Source organism: Carassius gibelio, chromosome B18 (assembly GCF_023724105.1).
Source record: "Carassius gibelio isolate Cgi1373 ecotype wild population from Czech Republic chromosome B18, carGib1.2-hapl.c, whole genome shotgun sequence".
In the NCBI taxonomy this organism is placed as follows: Eukaryota; Metazoa; Chordata; class Actinopteri; order Cypriniformes; family Cyprinidae; genus Carassius; species Carassius gibelio.
In genome coordinates this window covers 25,532,702-25,551,848 of record NC_068413.1, presented here as the reverse complement: position 1 = coordinate 25,551,848, position 19,147 = coordinate 25,532,702, and the positions used below count along the sequence as shown (strand labels likewise).

The following is a 19,147-nucleotide window of genomic DNA, read 5'->3' as shown; positions in this document are numbered from 1 at the left end:
GCCTACAATCAGACAGAATTTATTTTTTTGCTTTTAAAAGACGCTTTTAAAAGCCATAAAGCAAGAAGATGCCTCATGCCTGATGCTGAGAATGCGCATAATAGGACACGCTCAGGAAAACTCTAATAGCTCGTACATTGCCAGTGGTGTCAAAAGTATTGGCATTCATTACTCAAGTAGAAGTATAGATACTAGGGTTTAAAAAGACTTTTGTAAAAGTTGAAGTATCAACTCAAGCTTTTTACTCAAGTAAAAGTGTAAAAGTGCTGGTTTAAAAAACTACTTAAAGTATAAAAGTAAAAGTAATGTAAGGGAAAAAAATGCCATTAAGAACAAAAGCTTGGGCCATGCCACAGGAGCCTATTGTGCACTACCCCACCTCCTCAAAAACAAATTTTTCTAAAGACTATAATGACTATAATGTTATATTAAAATGTTCATGTTGAAAAATTTGGGATCCATTAGGCTACCTGTTTCAGCCGCATATATGACCATTGAAAATGAATACATTTTAGTACAATGCAAATACATTAAAGAGCTAGAGATATGATGACTAGTTGCCTCTAATTATTGTATTGGTGCAAAAAGTCAAACTTCAGAAGCCTGTCATCAATAACTTTTAATGGAATGTAAATGTACATCCAAGCTTAGCTGCAGGAATCTGCGAGGGCAATGGACAAGAACATTGGTGCAGGCTTAGTAACAATTACTCTTGTATGGTTGTCTATATACAATAAACATTATAGTGCTGTCAAAATGAATGATTAATCCAAGTGAGTAATCAAAAACTAAAAATAACTCATAATCCTGATACCTTCTTGATTGATAGCTTCTTGTATTCATTACATACGTCTGTTATGTCCTGTGTTCGGGGGGTAACGAGTTACAAAGTTGGTAAAGCCTAATTATCACAACATTGTCAATTGCGTCATCAATCGCAAACGATAATTTATTAAAACGTCTCGTTACCGAACTACCTACAGTAGCTTTATTTGTGGAGGAGGAAAAGAAAGCGCACATTTGGTGAATGAGCCAGTGAAAAAAAATAACTTTTAAGTTGGGTCCAGTGCCTTTTCGATAATTTTAAAATGGTACCGGTGCCTAAACGGTGCCTGAACCGATACTTTTAAAAAAAAGAACCTCAAAAAAAACTATGGATAACTTTAAAGAACATTACAAATATTTAAAAGAAATCCATAGCTTTCAGCTTGGATGCTCTCATTTCCCAAGTTGTGCTTTCCTTAATCTAAGGCTAATAAATGTATTTCACAATCTGGGTCATTATTTAATACAAAAGCACACATAATGTTTCTACTGTATCTCTGTCACTCACTCTGATATTTAGTTAAGATGAGTTCTGTCTTTCACTGTCTTTAATCAGTTCTGTGAATTACTGTATGCTCATTCTTTATAAAGTAGCAACAATGTCGTTTTTAAAATACAGTACTGTGCAAAAGTCTTATGGAAAAGAAAAAAAAATTATTTTCACCCCAAAAAAGGGGTTTAAGCCAGTTATTTATATCTTTTGCTGTAGTGTGTCAGTAGAGTAATATCAGTTTGCCATTAATTTTTATAATAATCTAGTGCGATTTTGAATGCACCAGCAGTCTGACAACGGCAAAATGAATGTTTGGAAATGTAAACTGATAATTTCTACTGACACACTACAGCAAAATATATAAATAACTGGCTGAACACCATTCTTTTAAGTGAAAATATTAACGTGCCTAAGACTTTTGCACAGTAGCTAGTGTATGTATAAAGTATGTAATGATTAATGTAATGATTAATGTAATGATTAAATTAAGTATATTTAAATAAGTGTAATTAAAGTATGTGTTCGTTCATATGTGTTAAGGGCTAGATTTTCGCTGGAGGAAACGGCTGTGATGAGCGGTGACAATCGAAAACTTTACAGAAGATGAGAAAGCGACTGCTTCTTCGTGTCCTTTTGTAAACTGTATTTATGACAAAGAACTGCACAAATACAGATATTCTAACAATCTATCGATGAACACACACCTTGTGTCCTCTGTCTCTGTTTGAGCTCGCGCTGCTCCGCCATGGTCTGCGGATTGAAGAGCGCGCTGAAAGACGGGGAGGAGACCGGTCTGACGCCGGTTTCATATTAAATTTAAGCAGACTGACTCTGAGGCGATTGGATACTGGTTCCATACCCAACCTTACTTTTAAGAAATATATTTTTTGATAAACGAACCCAACACTGGCTTTGTCCTTGCTGGAGTGTGATGTGATCTGTGTCCTGTGCAGGTGCGATGGATCGCGTACAAACCAATAGGGTGTCGGAATGGTATCCGTTTATACTTCTCATCCAACCACAATCAAATTCACTCCATCCGAATGGCGCAATTTAGTTAGGATAGTTTAGCTGGATAGTTTTTTTTTTTTTTTTTTTGAATGATGACAAGGCAGAATGAAAACAAGCCGAAATGAAATAGCAGTAACGAAGCTATTTTTAAAATGTAAGGAGTAGAAAGTACAGATACTTGCGTGAAAATGTAAGGAGTAGAAGTAAAAAGTCGGCTGAAAAATAATTACTCGAGTAAAGTATAGATACTCCAAATTTCTACTTAAGTACAGTAACGAATAGGGATGCACGATAATATCGGCACAACATCGGTATCGGCCGATATGAATATTTCTGCTGATGAGCCAAACCGATATTCTCCAAGTGAAATAATTGACCTGTTTTTCAGATGTGAATGTCTGTCTACATTTGTAAAATAATACATTTATGGTAGAATCAGTACAGAAGAGATACATGGATTTCTCTTCAGTAAAATTAAAGTTTAATATATCAGTATATATTTGTATATATATCGATATCGGTATCGGAATCGGCCAAAATTATTTTGAAAATATCGGCATATCGAATATCGGCCAAAATCCAATATCGTGCATCCCTAGTAACGAAGTATTTGTACTTCGTTACTTGACACCTCTGTACATTGCATGAATCAGAGGTAAAACTTGGTACTGTTCAGTTTCTTGCACAGACTGTTTTGTGTCTTTACACATCAATGTATAGCCTCGAGCTGCAGGGTTTAATTTAGTTTTGTTTGTTTATTTTTTGTTTTATTGTATGTTTTAACCGTGATTCTTCTCCACTTACATTATGAGACTGATAGACTGCAATGGTTTGAGTTAAAGAATCTTATTTCTTCTACTGAAGAAACAAATTCACCTAAATCTTGGATGGCCTGGGGGTAAGCAGATAAACATAAAATGTTCATTTTGGGGTGAAATTTCTCTTTAATATCCTAATGATTTTTGGCATAAAATATTTATTTTTTTCATCTTTACCCATACAATGTATTTTTGGCTATTGCTACAAATATACCCGTGCTACTTATGACTGGTTTTGTGGTCCAGGGTCACATATGTCATGTTTTACAGATGTAGCAGAAACCTTATAATATGCCTACATGATAGTAAAAGGGTGTTTATTATTTTCAGTTAAAGATATTCTGTGTCCTGTCATTGCGTTTTTTAACTCTGGGTCCTTCCTTCTCAGTGGCTTTGTTTTATTATTTTTTTATATTGTTAATAGCTGTTTTGTTCTGTCCAATTTAGCCCAAGTGAAGCTGAAAGAAGCAGAGGCCAGTAAAGCAGAAGCAAAGTTTTTAAAAATGAAAGCATGGTCCAAATCTAGGATCAGGCAGATCGAGGAGGAACTCAAAAAAGTTAAGGTAAAAAGTATATATTTCTTTGCATTAGATTTGCACAGTTGAATATCCACTTAAATTAATCTAACTGCATTCCATTTTTGACTTCAGTCTGGAGTATTCAGTCTCGACATGTCCCCGAATGTTACGTCCCTACATAGTCGCATTACTGAGTTGCAAGAGGAGAGAGAGGAAATGCTCAGCAAACTGGAGCTGTATGAAGATATGAAGGCAAAAAATGGTATGAAGAATTCGAGCCTGTTAGTTATTTTTTTCTATTCAAGGACTCGACAGATGCAGTAATAGCCCAAATTGATGTCTGGAGATGATATTTCTCAATGTTTGCTTTTAATGAACCTACACAATTAAAATACATTGTAAGAAGTAGGGATGCGTGATATTGGATGTTTGCCTATATCCGATATGCTGATATATTTTTTTTTAGCTAATTTTGGCCTATAGCCGATATATATTTCCTTTTGTTTGGGAATGAAACCAAGTCTCACCTGTGTGGCAATTTTGGTTCGTTTTTAACAAGAACTCATTTGTAAGAATTAAACAATAATGAAGTTTTTTTTTTGTAATGACAGTATATTGAAGCTTTGAAAATAACTGTAAATAAACTATATATCAATTGCTGCATTTAATGACATCAATCACCGCTATATTTAATCAGAAGCACAGTCTAAATGTTATTTATGTATTTTACTTGATATTGATTTTCTCATCATTTTATTAGAAATAGGCCAACAGCGCCCCCTGCGGAATTAAAACTCCTTACCAAACGGGCATTAAAACCTGGGGGAGGCTGCTGCTGCTGTCACTGCATGTGCTACTGTTTACTCTATCATACACCAAATGCTCATTCTGTGCCTGCTTTCTAAGTTTAAACCTAATCTCTCCGTGAATCTAATCCACCTTTCAGGCAAAACTTTGCTTCAAGAATGAGCAAAACTGTTGACTATCTAATTGCTAGCTCACCATAAGCACATGTGAGTAAGTGTATTCCTCTTATCGGCAAAATAACTGGGATAATATTCCGAGTTATCCCGATATTTGCATTTTAAAGACATTATCAGCCGATTCCGATATCGGTCCAATAATATCGTGCATCCCTAGAAGAAAACACTAACTTGGTTAAGGTATTTAACTTTATTATTATTTTTAATTTATTATTAAATAATTTAGGAAAAAAGCGTATAACATTTGAGTTTATTTTACGAATATAATCAGTAATTAATGTATTGTTGGTTGTCCCTTGCTTTCAATTACAGCAGTCTCTTCAGGGCAGTGCTCAATAAGTTATGCACATTACTTTTATTTATTGATTGATTTTATGCCAAAATTTGTCATATTTCATTGCATTACAACAAAAGAAACAATTGAGCACATGCATTACAGGTGCTGGTCATATAATTAGAATATCATCAAAAAGTTGATTTATTTCACTAATTCCATTCAAAAAGTGAAACTTGTATATTATATTAATTCATCACACACATACTGATATATTTCAAATGTTTATTTCTTTTAACTTTGAAGATTATAACTGACAACTAAAGAAAATCCCAAATTCAGTATCCCGATAAAATTTGAATATTGTGAAAAGGTTCAATATTAAAGACATCTGGTGCCACACTCAAAGCACCTGCAAAGGCCTTTAAATGTTCTCTGTCTAGTTCTGTAGGCTACACAATCATGGGCAAGACTGCTGACTTGACAGTTGTCCAAAAGACGACCATTGACACTTTGCACGAGGAGGGCATGACACAAAAGGTCCTTGCAAAAGATGGTGGCTGTTCACAGAGCTCTGTGTCCAAGCACATTAATAGAGAGGCGAAGGGAAGGAAAAGATGTGGTACAAAAAAAGTGTACAAGCAATAGGGATAACCACACCCTGGAGATGATTGTGAAATAAAACCCATTCAAAAATGTGGGGGAGATTCACAAAGAGTGGACTGCAACTGGAGTCAGTTCTTCAAGAACCACTACGCACAGACGAATGCAAGACATGGGTTTCAGCTCTCGCATTTCTTGTGTCAAGCCACTCTTGAACAACAGACAGCGTCAGAAGCGTCTTGCTTCAAAAAGGACTGGAATGCTGAGTGCTCCAAAGTTATGTTCTCTGATGAAAGTAAATGTAGTATTTCCTTTGGAAATCAGGGTCCCACAGTCTGGAGGAAGAGAGGAGAGTCACACAATACACGTTGCTTGAGGTCCAGTGTAAAGTTTCCAGAGTCAGTGATGTTTTGGGGTGCCATGTCATCTGCTGGTGTTGGTCCACTTTGTTTTCTGAGGTCCAAGATCAGTGCAGCCATATACCAGGAAGTTTAAGAACACTTTACGCTTCCTGCTGCTGACCAACTTTATGGAGATGCAGATTGGAGATGCAACTTTGTGGAGATGCAGACACAATGCCAAAGCTACCAGTACCTGGTTTAAGGACCATGGTATCCCTTTTCTTAATTGGCCAGCAAACTCGCCTGACCTTAAAACCATAGAAAATCTATGGGGTATTATGAAGAGGAAGATGCGATATGCTAGACCCAACAATGCAGAAGAGCTGAAGGCCACTATCAGAGCTGCCTGGGCTCTCATAACACCTGAGCAGTGCCACAGACTGATCGACTCCATGCCATGCCACATTGCTGCAGTAATTCAGGCAAAAGGAGCCCCAACTATGTATTGAGTGCTGTAGATGCTCATACTTTTCATGTTCATACTTTGCAGTTGGCCAAAATTTCTAAAGATCCTTTCTTTGTATTGGTCTTAGGTAATATTCTAATAATTTTTCCTTAGTTGTCAGTTATTAGCATCAAAATTAAAAGAAATAAACATTTGAAATATATCAGTCTGTGTGTAATGAATGAATATAATATACAAGTTTCCCTTTTTGAATGGAATTAGTGAAATAAATCAACTTTTTGATGATATTCTAAGTATATGACCAGCACTTGTAGTTTTATACTCCTTTGGCCATATTTTTGGACACTACTATATTTGATCAGGGGTTTTATAATTGACCAGCAACTGAAAATACCAAGTATAATAGAATACATTTCATCACTTTTTTTTTTTAAACTGTTGGCCTGATGGACAGTTTTTAAGCATCTCCCATATTCATTCATTATAGATTCTGTTACAAAAAGTAAAAAATCTTAATGACCAACTGAAGGAAATTCTCAGAAAAAAAATGTCTCTCTGTCCTTCTGGCAAATGATTTTCAAAATGTGGCTGGCTTGACCACAGTTGTGTATTATGGTAGCATGGTATGCCAGTTCTACAGTAGTATTGCAATGCCCAAGTCTCAAAACACCAGCAGTGCCACAGTATTTTCCAGGGGTATTACAGTGAAGCACAGTAGCATATTCATACATGCATTACTAATAATAACATTAGATATGGATTTATAGTAGTGGTGGGCATAGATTAATTTTTTTAATCTAGATTAATCTCAGTGTGATCTTGAAATTAATCTAGATTAATCTAGATTAAAATGGCTCATTCGAATTCTGCCGAAGGCATTCAGAATATGTGTGTTACCCAAATAAAATTGACAAACAGTAAGTCTTTGAGAAGGGGTTTATCAAGAAAGGTGGTGCATTAGAAAAGGGGCTCATCTCCTGTTTCCCAAATGCATCACCAAGTGCTTGAAAAAGCTGTAAACTAATTCCACATTGCACAAGGTGTAAACAACCTTACGTCTGCTTCACACCAATGTTTAAGTTTTTTTAAGTTTGTAGGTGTCATTGTTGGATTAACATTACAGCAGCCAGTAGCTAAATTAGGCGCGGTCACTTTAAGAGACGATGAACGCATCCAATATAATACACATCCTATTTTTCCCCTCAACTGTTTACTTTCACTTAAGAAATAAATGACAGCTTTTTCGAGCATAATTTCCAAGGTGGATATTTTGACATATTTTGTATGTATTTGTCGGCACAAGAGCAAAAATAAGCAAATTTGATGTTCATGTATTTTGAGATGCCTTTCTCTTCGCAGAAGAGAGCTCGGTTCAGTGTCGCTGTCCGTGATATGCGTCTCTCTCTCTCTCGTGCGCACCGAACACCAGTAACCAGCTACTCCGTTCAGCTTTTCCGCGTCTTGTGTTTGGATGCTTTAATGTTTAAGGCGTAAAAACATGTTAAAAAAATAAGCTTTCGTGACAATGCGCAGCAGTGGCCCGTCAACTGTCCAGAGCATCTTTTTATGCTGGCCTCAGCCGGTCGGTTATATAAATATCAAGGTGAAAGTCATCATAGCTTGCTTAGTATAGACCCAGCTCCCAACCCAACTTTGAGAAAATAGATTAACGGCGATATTTTTTTTATCGCACGATAAGAGTCTTGCGTTAACGCAGCACGTTAACACCGATAACGGCCCACTCTAATTTATAGATAATAAAATGGTGGGAACATAAAAAAATAATAATAATTTGATGGAGTGAAACAAATACATTTCTAGTTTCAAAATTATTTGTTATTCAGTCTGTTATTTGTCTTTCATTCCTCTTTCAAAGACAAAATGGTTCAGCTACTGTATATGCAGAGTGACATATTTTGACCACTGAAAATTTGTACAATTTAACATTTTATTAATGGAGCCATTCAGAACCCCATACCTCTGATTCTACTATGCAGAGCCTTTAAATAAAAAAAATAAAATAAAATAAAATAAATAATGAAACAACAGTTTATTTAAGAACCAGGGCCCAGTGGCAAGGGATTTCTTTAACAAATGTCTTAACCATCACCTTTCAAAAGACAATTTTGCTAATCGCTATGCTTTCTAGCAAAACACGGCAATGGAGGAGCGGTTGCTATAGTTATGATTTCCACAATAAAAATAATGAACCACTGACCTTTTATACAAGTTTAAAATTAAAAGCACATTTCTATTTAACCTGTTAACTGTCACCCGTCCGCTCTGTGGGACGCCTACATTTACTTCACTATATTACAATTAAATCTAATCTAATCTTGACAAACTATATATCGTTGGAAAGGTCTAAGACTCCCAAATATATATTTTATCAATGTTTTTTGTTAAAAATTATGTAGGAAAAGTAATAGATTAATTTATGACAAGAGTGCACCCTCACAAATCTACATTATAACAGGAATTTTGACCTTTGTTAAAGGGGGGGTGAAATGCTATTTCATGCATACTGAGTTTTTTACACTGTTGAAGAGTTAGATTCCCATGCTAAACATGGACAAAGTTTCAAAAATTAAGTTGTACGTTTGAAGGAGTATTTCTATTCCAAAAATACTCCTTCCGGTTTGTCACAAGTTTCGGAAAGTTTTTTTTGAGTATGGCTCTGTGTGACGTTAGATGGAGCGGAATTTCCTTATATGGGTCCTGAGGGCACGCCTGCCGGAAGAGCGCGCGCTCCCTTATAGCAGAGCACTGAGTGAGAGCACAACAGGCATTCGATGATCAGTGCGAGAGCGTCGCGAAATGTCACAAAAGGAGTGTGTTTTTGGTTGCCAGGGCAAGACAACCCTGCACAGATTACCAAAAGAGAAACAGCATTAAGGGACCAGTGAATGGAGTTTATTTTATACAGAGCATCAACGGAGTTGTGCAAGTGTTTTTGTTTGTTCCCTGCATTTCTAAAATGCTTGTTTTACAAACAAAGCCCAGTTTGACGACGGATTTGCGTATCATTTATTTCTTAAGGATGATGCAATCCCAACGAAAAAGGGTCACGATTGTGTGTTGGAACCACAGGCGGTGAGTAAAACTGCTTAAAATATCTCTGCCTCCTTGTTAGTGCGTCCGCCTCCCATCGGAGACCCGGGTCGAGCCCCGCTCGGAGCGAGTCGTTGCTGCTGCTTTTCTCGTTCAGTTTCAGCCTTCACAGCTGTCACAGCTTCCAAACGCTCTCAACGCATAAGCCTACTCGCGCTCGTGACTCTTTAGCTCCGCCCACACGCCACGCCTCCAGGCGCTCGTGTTTTTCCGTGAAAAATCGGTAAAGACTATCTTTCTCTTATGAATATAATAAAACTAAATACTTTTTGGAGTTATGAAGGATGCAGTACTACTCTATAGGTACTCAAGATTAACAGGATATTGAGTGAAAACGAGCATTTCACCCCCCCTTTAAAGAAACAAGACGACTTTGTTGCCTTTTTCTCTATCACATTTTAGAAATCATGAGAAATTATATATCAACTGAAAACTTAAAATCTCAAAATTCATCCTTTAAAACTCACTTTAAAATCAGACATTGCATTACCATGTAAATGGTACATCAATATCATGTTACAAAATGTTTTCATTCATGAATAAAACAAATTTAAGTTTGGATCGTGCACTACAAGGTCTATGTTCAAAAATATGAGTGACAGTTAAGGGGTTAAAGTCTAAAATTTGTTTGATTTGACATGAAATGAGCCAAAATTGAAAGTGATGTTTCTGTGTATAGAATTATTAATTCACTTAGAAGTCATGCCATGTGTGGATCAATGATTTGATGATTGATCATTACTTACACTTCCAAGCACGTATGCATATCCCTTAATTGCATGTTGTCTTATGTTAAGATTTTCTTGAGACATCAATAGATGAACTGCAGAAGCAGCTTATGGAATATAAAGAACAGCAGAGGAAGATGCAGGCCGACTTGGAACAGGTGACCAAGAGAGCAGCATCACAGGCAATTATACATTTATTTGTTTAGCATTTTTGATGTAATGCAAAAAGTAATTTACTACACAAGTTTGTGCATTTAAGTGATTACCACAGGGAAGGGGTGTTTATCAGAGTTTAAACTTTGGTTTTAACAAAACGGACAACCATTTGTGTTTTGTTGTTTTTATTTATATAGCAGTAAATAACATTATCTCCTTTTTTAATTTAATCTTCATGTGACTTCAGTGGTCAAATGGCATTTTAAAAGTTTTTATTATTTGTATTATTTAACTAGTTCTGCTGATGTATAACAGGTGAGTGAGACAGGCAGCATGGATGATGTTCAGGTGATGGAGTGGCAAGAAATGATTACCATGGTGACTGAGGCAGAAAGGGTTCGAGATCAGAGTCATGAGAAGAATGTCATGGCCTTCAGATTGAGCCACAACGAGGAGGAGAGAGAGGGTGAGGATGCTTATGCTATACACCTATTCACAAATGTTTAAAATTCATAAATTCTACTGAAAAGTATCAACAGCTGTTTGGTAGACAAACCATGACTATCAGCTGTGACTTAAATAGAAGTGCATGTCTTTACGGATGTGTGTTGCAGGGTATACTGGTGCTAGCTATGTTAATGTTGTGGTACTTAAACCTTAAAGCATCGTCTTAATGTGTTATTTGAGCTGAACACTGCATTAAACGTTGTCTTCACTGGCTTCATGATTCGATTTGGTTTACAGTTCACGTGTTATTGATTCAATTACAATGTGTTTCATAATGATGCGACTTGTCCTTATTTTTTTTTTATTTTTTTTTACTAAATACATTCTAGGGGTTAAATATTTGTTTAATATCTTTTTATACAATATAATTAAATTTGAAATGTAAGATTAACTCAATTTTAAGATTTGAATAAAACAAATATTTTAATTCAAGTTTATTTAACCACTCACATGCAGCCATGCACATCTGCATACCATAACCCTGAGTGCTCTTTATAGTGTACGCATACAAAGCATACATGAGCATTTGAAAGCAGCCATCTGTTTGCAATGTTCACAATTACTCCACTCGGTCAGGTTTTAAAAAGATGTGTACAAAGCAGTGGTGGAAAGTAACAAAGTCATTTCACTTTGTTACTGTACTTATGTACATTTTTCATATTTTTATTTTGAGAAACTTTTACTTCACTACATTCCAAAGCATAATATAAAAACACGTCATTCCTCGTTATTTTAAACTGGAGAAATCACCACTGGCTCCAAGTCTAGATAGCAGTGTCTGATTTGTGAATGACACGATTCTTTTCGGTGAACCTGTTAAATCAGTTTACAAATACCTAGGGCTGGACCAGAATATTTGATTATTTGAATATTCGTTTGGTGGATTGGCATTCGATTTTCAGTTTTGAGATTCAAGATTCTTTCCTTTTTTTTTTTTTTTTGAACACCTGGCATCCCAGCAAAATGGTTCTCATTCGCGCTTGAATATAAATTGCCCATGAGTGAACCTCATGATTCAGTTAATCTAGAAGAGAAAAAAGTGCAGAAGACCTCAGCTGTGTGGGAGCACTGTAAATTTAGTGAGCCCTGCACTGACCTCAAATTTAGGCCCTAGCTTGGCCCTTGTCTGACAGCTTATCAAAATAACCGTCCCGACCCACACCCCCCCAAACTGCTTATACTTCACTTCAGCTATTAAAATAGTTTAGTTTTGTATGTAATGGCAAAATTGTTTTGTTGTTATTATTATTATTATTATTATTATTATTATTATCAAGTTAATTTAGAAAAAACATTTGGAGTATTTTTTACTCCAAAAAATCCAGTTTAGCCTTATCAAATCACCATGACTTGCCTAAAATAAAATCTAGATATACCTACTAAAAACATATAACAGTGTTATAATAAATGTGCACTATATCCAAGTTTGTGCGGAGAGTGAACCTAAAGCTCGCTTTGCATGAAGGCGCAAGCACAATCACTTGTTTTTCAGTTTCAGTTGCTCATTTTTGGTAAGAGTAATGCATCATTCGGAACAGTAAAGGGTCTACTTGTACTTGTGTTCACAATATCAACAAAAGGTTAAAGGGGGGGTGAAATGCTCATTTTCACTCAATATCCTGTTAATCTTGAGTACCTATAGAGTAGTACTGCATCCTTCATAACTCCAAAAGTCTTTAGTTTTATTATATTCATAAGAGAAATAGTCTGTACCGATTTTTCCCGGAAAAACACGACAGGCTGGAGGCGTGACGTGTGGGCGGAGCTAAAGAATCACGAGCGCGAGTAGGCTTTTGCGTTGAGAGCGTCTGGAAGCTGTGACACAGATCCAGAGGCTGAAATTTAACAAGAGCAGCATCAGCAAACGACGTCTCTATGTGGTATGTACTAAAACTGTATATATTTGCTTAGCAGTTTTGGAAAATGACTAAGTTCCACTTTGTCGTCTTTTTTTTTTATGTGGAAAGTGCAGTTTGATGACAACATCGCATGTTGTTTACTAGATGTGCATACGCGCCGATAGCTAAGTGAACAACACAGAGATATTTGAAGCAGTTTTACTCACCACCTGCGGTTCCAACACACGATCGTGACCCTTTTTCGTTGGGACTGCATTATCCTTAAGAAATAAATTATGTGCAAATCCAGCGTCAAACTGGGCTTTGTTTGTAAAACAAGCATCTTCGAAATGCAGGGAACAAACAAAAACACTTGCACAACTCCGTCGATGCTCTGTTAAAATAAACTCCATTCCCTGGTCCCTTAATGCTGTTTTTTTTTTTTTTTTTTTGGTAATCTGTGCAGGGTTGTCTTGCCCTGGCAACCAAAAACACACTTCTGTGACATTTCGCAACGCTCTCGCTCTGATCAATGAGTCTGTGCTCAGCCTCTCAGTGCTCTGCTATACGGGAGCGTGCGCTCTTTCGGCAGAAGTGTCCTTAGGACCCATATAAGGAAATTCCGCTCCATCTCCATAGTAAATAAATAAATATATCCTTACTATTTCCCCATGTTCATGGTAGGCTAATTGCATTTGCTGGGGTTTTTCTGCAAGCTTAAGCCTATTGCGTGCTTTTGAACGCAAAACTCTTCAGCTGCACTGATGGGTGACACGCTCTTTGCTGCTACTGCTGGCAGGACACTAAACAGAGCCGCTCTTAACAACACAGTCTCGTGTTGTTTCCTCCAGCATAGCAATTTTTTCATCACTAATTGATTGGTCTAAATTAAAAAAATGAGGAGAAGCATAGGTTCCTTTTGCCAGGCTGAAATGCAAGGCATGTGCACATCGCAACAGCACATCAACTTTGAAAAATCACCTCTAAGTAGTACGCCTATAGTATATTGTTGGTATAAAAAAATTACATGCACCAGTTACGTTTGGGATAATTTTATTTTAAACGCCATTATGTCAACTGAAAACATTGCAATTGTGTTTTCAAATACAACAACGAGCACAACAAAACCATTTCAAGAGGCGGGTTCAGCAGTCTTCATACCGGAAAACAGTTAAAATGATCTCAAACATACAGCGTGCTCTCTTTATTTTATCAAATGATCATAATAACATCTATTAATTTTATAATCCTGCTACTAGCCTTTTATTTAAACTAAACCCCCTGATCAAAATGATCAAAAATTGACATCCCTAGTTACATTTGCCCCATATGTTTTTACAGTAGTGTAAATTGTAAATTTTATATATAGTAGTGTATATACAAAATTAACATTCATTGATCAGTAGTTTTAAAATTACTTCAAATCAACTAATTTTGTACCTTTGCTCAAGTAAAATTGAAAAGGAGTACTTGATTTGTGTACTTCATCCAACACTGGTACATAGAACAAGATTTAGAAATGTTGAACATAAAATAGAAGAATACATTTTATCTGGACAGCCCCTTATTGTGTCTTATAAGCGAGCCAAACTTTGTGACCATGATTTCATATACATATTACACACACCCATGTTCATATACATTTTAATGTTTTCTCTAGTTATCTGTTTTTTGTCACTCTTTTTCAGTTTGGATACGTACAATGCTTATTTATTCGTTATTGTCAGGTTCTGTTATCCTTGTTATGAATTGTAAATGATGTTAATCACTTTTGAAAAAAAAAAAAATGACTGAGATATTTGGGTTTCTTATGCCTGTTTCACACTGGATGTGTAAGCAGAGATGAAGCAGCACAGAAGCTGCATATTTGCAGAGCGGAAGCGATGCGCACTGTCATGCCATTTTAGTGCACATTGTGGATGCTCTAATCTATTCACATGGGTGCTGAAAAAGTGCCTCATATGCCTCTAGTGTGAAACGAGCTTTACTTTCAAAATGTTTGGTTTGTTTTTTGATTACATTTGTTTTGTAACACTTCTCTCCCACCTGTTGGCCCTGAGACCCTCCTCCTCTCCATCTCCGCCTCTGCTGCTGCTCTGCATGATGGGTGCAGCCACTGAGAACAGTTTCCCATCAGTTTTGTGCATGCAGGTTTCATCGCCTCCATTGTTTGCTCCCGTCTGTGCTGTCAGTAGTTTTCTGGAACTCTTCATCCTCTCCTAAGGAAATTCTGGCAGCACAGACGAGGCTGGCTCATGGGGTCCTGTCCTTTATCTGTGGCTTTATCCTCCCTTTTCTGCCCTTTTCCTCCCTTTAACAAAATCACTGGCCAAGTCTCTGCTATAAAACAGACCTTTGTCAGCTGTCTACATGGGGATTTAGTTTTTTTTTTTTTTCTTATGTCCAACATTATCACACCTCAGAATTATGAAGTAAAATTCACACCGTAAAATTCTGTAATCATTTACTCATTAATGTTCTCGTTATGAAAAAATTTAACCCTTATTGAACAACAAGGGGGGAACATAAATGATGATAACATGTGGAAAATATTTGAAACTTTTTTTGTTGTCTGTACAGTAAAAGTCAGACTCAGTGGTGATCAGTGTGGTTTTCTTTAGATTTCTTTTGTGTCCTCTTGTTGTCTGTTGGTTTAAAAACCTAAAATCTTTTTACACATAAACTACCAAAAATGACTTATTATATATATATATATATATATATATTATTATTATTAATATTGTTATTAATATTATATTTTTTTCATTCAAGGAAAAAAATAATGCTTAGATTTGAGAGGCCAGTTAAAATGAATATTATGGTTTCATATTTAGAATGATCTTAGAATTTTATAAAAACTTTTTTCTAAGGTAAATTTAGGTGTCTTTCCTAAAAAGATGCTGGGAGACTACAAATGTACATATAATAACCAATGATAGAATGTGGTGATGCCAAAATACCATGAATCCAGCAACCCTCACTTGACTGCCTATAACTATTGTAGGGATACATTCATAATTACTAAACATAGCAAAATATGCATGAAAAACATAAATCAAACTCAGCAATTATTCAGTCTGATTCTCGTATGTACATAACACCATTAAACATTGTAGACTCCCCCAAAACACACCTCTTTGGCCAGTATCAATAATAAAAAAAAACACTCTGCAAAATAATAACAAGACAGCAAAAAAAAAAAAGCACATTTGCTTCTAAAGTCAATTGTTACATCCCTTTTCGTAGAACATAATTTGCCCAGGTTGCTGTTTCAGTGAAAGGGGCAAAATTATGGAATGCTCTGCCAGATTAGCCCCCGACATTAGCCACCTTAAAAAAAAAATCTAATTGTGGTTAATTCAGGAACAATGTTGCTCTCATATTTAGTCTTTTGACTTTGCCCTTTCTGTATACTTTTAGTCCTTTTTTATTATTTTCCATTGTGTTACATTTCTATCCTTTTTTTTCCCCATTCTTTTATTAATGTTGATGTTTATGTTGATGAATATGAGACAAAACTACAGAATGTCACATTTTATTATTAGGTCTTTCGACACCATACATGTTTTACCAAATAAAAAGGACAGCACTTTTAGAGTTCATCCCCATATTTGATGTGGGCATAAGCATTGGAACAGTTGAATTTAAGGCAGATGTAAAAGATTAAAAGCTAATATTTAGTTGCAGATCCCTTGCAGAGTCTGTAACCCATAGTCGTCGTCAGACTCCTGGTCTTATGTTGCTTGTTTGGGGAGTTTCTGTCTTTAGTCACCTCTTCAGATGGTGAAATTTAACGTTCAATCAGATTTAAATCTGGAGATTGATTTGGGCAATAAAGTCCTTGACTGAACTGTCAGGGTGTTTTGGGTCATTTTCCTGATCCATTCTGAAGTGCTTTCTAATTAATTTGGTGGCATTTTTATAAAATATTGGTAGCCAAGATGATTTTGTACCCCCTTCCAAATTCATTCTGCTACTGCCATCATACATTAAGTCATTATTAAAATTAAGAGGTCCTGTTCTAGAGACATCAATGCATCCCCATGCCATGACACCACCTCCACCAATCTTTACAGATGAGGTTGTAAGCTTAGGATCATTTGCAGTTCCCTTTTTTCTCCACACTTCTGCTGTCCAATCACTTAGGTAAAGGTTAATCTTTGTCCGTCAACTTCGTTCCAAAACTCTACTGAAGAATCTTGCCTTTCTATTTTTGGTGCTGATCAGAGGTTTGCATTTTGCTGTGTAGATTCTATAATTCTGTGTCATTCTCATGTGGACTGTAGATTGACAGAGCATCACCACAGCTTTCTGGAGGTTGTTGGTGATTTTACAGACATATATTTAAGGGTCATTTTCACAGCTTTTTTGATTTGTCTGTCAACAACTACTGTTATTTTTCTCAGACGATCATGTTGTCATTGGTTGCTGATGTCGCTGGTAGTTTCCGAACTCTTGATTTCTCCATGCCCTTTTTTTCCTATAGTTCTAATTGACTTCCTCTTTTCTTTTAGCATCCAAATTGCTTGCTTTTTCTTTTCAGAATCGCTTTCCTCATCTTCATCCTGGTTTGTGTAAGCCATCATTGAATACAAGAATTAGAATGCAGAAGCAATGGATATAACTGATAAGATCCATTTCCAGCTTTTAATATCTGAAGAATTAATGCAACAGAACACAGCTGAACACTTAGAAAGACCTGTGAGGCAACTGTTCCAATACTTTTGCTCACATCAGATTGGGAGATGAAAGTATAAAAGTGCTGATCTTCTTAGCTGGTAAAACATCTTTGTGTTGAATCACCCAATATTAAAACGTGACATTCTGTAGTTTTGTTTCAATTGAATCTTTTAATCATATTTACAGATTTCTTGACTCAACAGCAAACAGAACAATTTTGTCTTTACTGTTCCAATACATATTGAGGGTACTGTATGTGGTTTATTTGTTTGAATCATTAATAGCAGACTCACATATACTGTACGACTCTTTCGACTCTCCACTGTTTTGAATTGACAGTTTGAATGCATTTTTGTACTGGATTCTTGGACTGATAACTTTTAGCAGCCTGAAATTACCTGATTGCAAACCAGAATGCTAAAACAATCTCTCTTGTGAAAAAGTGAAAGTGACGTGACATTCAGCCAAGTATGGTGACCCATACTCAGAATGTGTGCTCTGCATTTAACCCATCCAAAGTGCACACACACAGCAGTGAACACAAACCCGGAGCAGTGGGCAGCCATTTATGCCCGGGGAGCAGTTCGGGGGTTCAGTGCCTTGCTCAAGGGCACCTCAGTCGTATTGCCGACCCGAGTCTCGAACCTCTAACCACTAGGCCACGACGCCCCCATTGTTCAAATATCACTTTTTGAAGTACTGTTTCCACAATAATTTACTAATCGAAAGTCTTCAGGAGATGAATCTTTAGCTTTTAAGCTCTCAAATGGTATTTAATTTATGAAGATTAATTGAATAATTAATGTTAAAAAAAATCCATTTACAACTGCAATTTAAGTGGCTATACATAGACAACTGACTGTCTCTGCCAGAAAGCTTAAACTAGGCAGTGGTGGTTGTTGGTCTTGCTTGCAGGACAAGCATCAAAAGCAAAATAAACACAAAAATGATTCACAGAATTAACGTTTTGTGGTGCTTATTCCAGTCCCCTGATTTGTTTTCGAATGCACATGCTGGAATTTCACAGAACAGGATGTCTGTAGTCCAGTCTGAAGTAGTCTCATGTTTGCAAAGGGTGGAGGATTGAGCTGGAGTTAGTATTTTCTTAGCCTTGCTGAGATGTCTGACCAGCTGGAAAGGTCTGTGCTGCTGCTGTTGGATTGTCTGGCTGAAATGAGAAGTTAAGCTGTATGTCATCCATGTAACATATTTTGTTACATAAACCATGTGCCAACCAGTGTTGGGTATAGTTACTTTGGAAAGTAGTTAGTTAGGTTACAACGTTACCATCAATTAAAAGTAATCAGTTATGATACAGCGTTACCTATTCATAAAAGTAACGCGTTAGAGTACTCATGCGTTACCAAAAATTAAAAGCCATTTGCAGCGGCTCACACGACAGACACAGCCCCCGGCCCCTTTAAATGCACCTAAAAGTGGTGACTCCCGACAATGAATAACGTCAGTCATCCGACTAAATTAACACTGCAGGATAACTATAACAGGAAAGACCGTCACCAATCGGCTATTCCACATGGCGTTTTATTTATTTATTATCACAGAACATATTATTAATCAAAATTCACACCTAACGTTACCCAGCCCGGGTAGCCTAGGCTACTGTATATTATGAGCACCACAAGATAACTCCTGATTTTTCTTTAACTTTAAATAATGCAGTTATCAAAGTACAAGTATGCTTACTTGTAAACACAACCTTAAACAGGCTTGCAGATTTAAATCCATTCAGAAATGATGAACAACCAGCCAGCCAATGATCTAACAGAAATTAACA

The 19,147-nt window shown here is 36.4% G+C and overlaps 1 protein-coding gene across 5 annotated transcripts in view; it reads left to right on the top strand.

Moving 5' to 3' along the window:
- Positions 1-19,147, top strand: part of LOC127977336 (golgin subfamily A member 4) — a 77,274-nt gene that overhangs the window by 7,961 nt on the left and 50,166 nt on the right. For 4 of the 5 annotated variants that reach the window (XM_052582204.1, XM_052582206.1, XM_052582203.1 and 1 more), the window contains exons 5-8: positions 3,595-3,710; positions 3,798-3,927; positions 10,241-10,353; positions 10,643-10,793. In XM_052582204.1, the coding sequence (XP_052438164.1) occupies positions 3,595-3,710; positions 3,798-3,927; positions 10,241-10,353; positions 10,643-10,793 (510 nt within the window). The remainder of the gene's footprint in view (positions 1-3,594; positions 3,711-3,797; positions 3,928-10,240; positions 10,354-10,642; positions 10,794-19,147) is intronic. The other variant, XM_052582205.1, reaches the window with a different exon arrangement.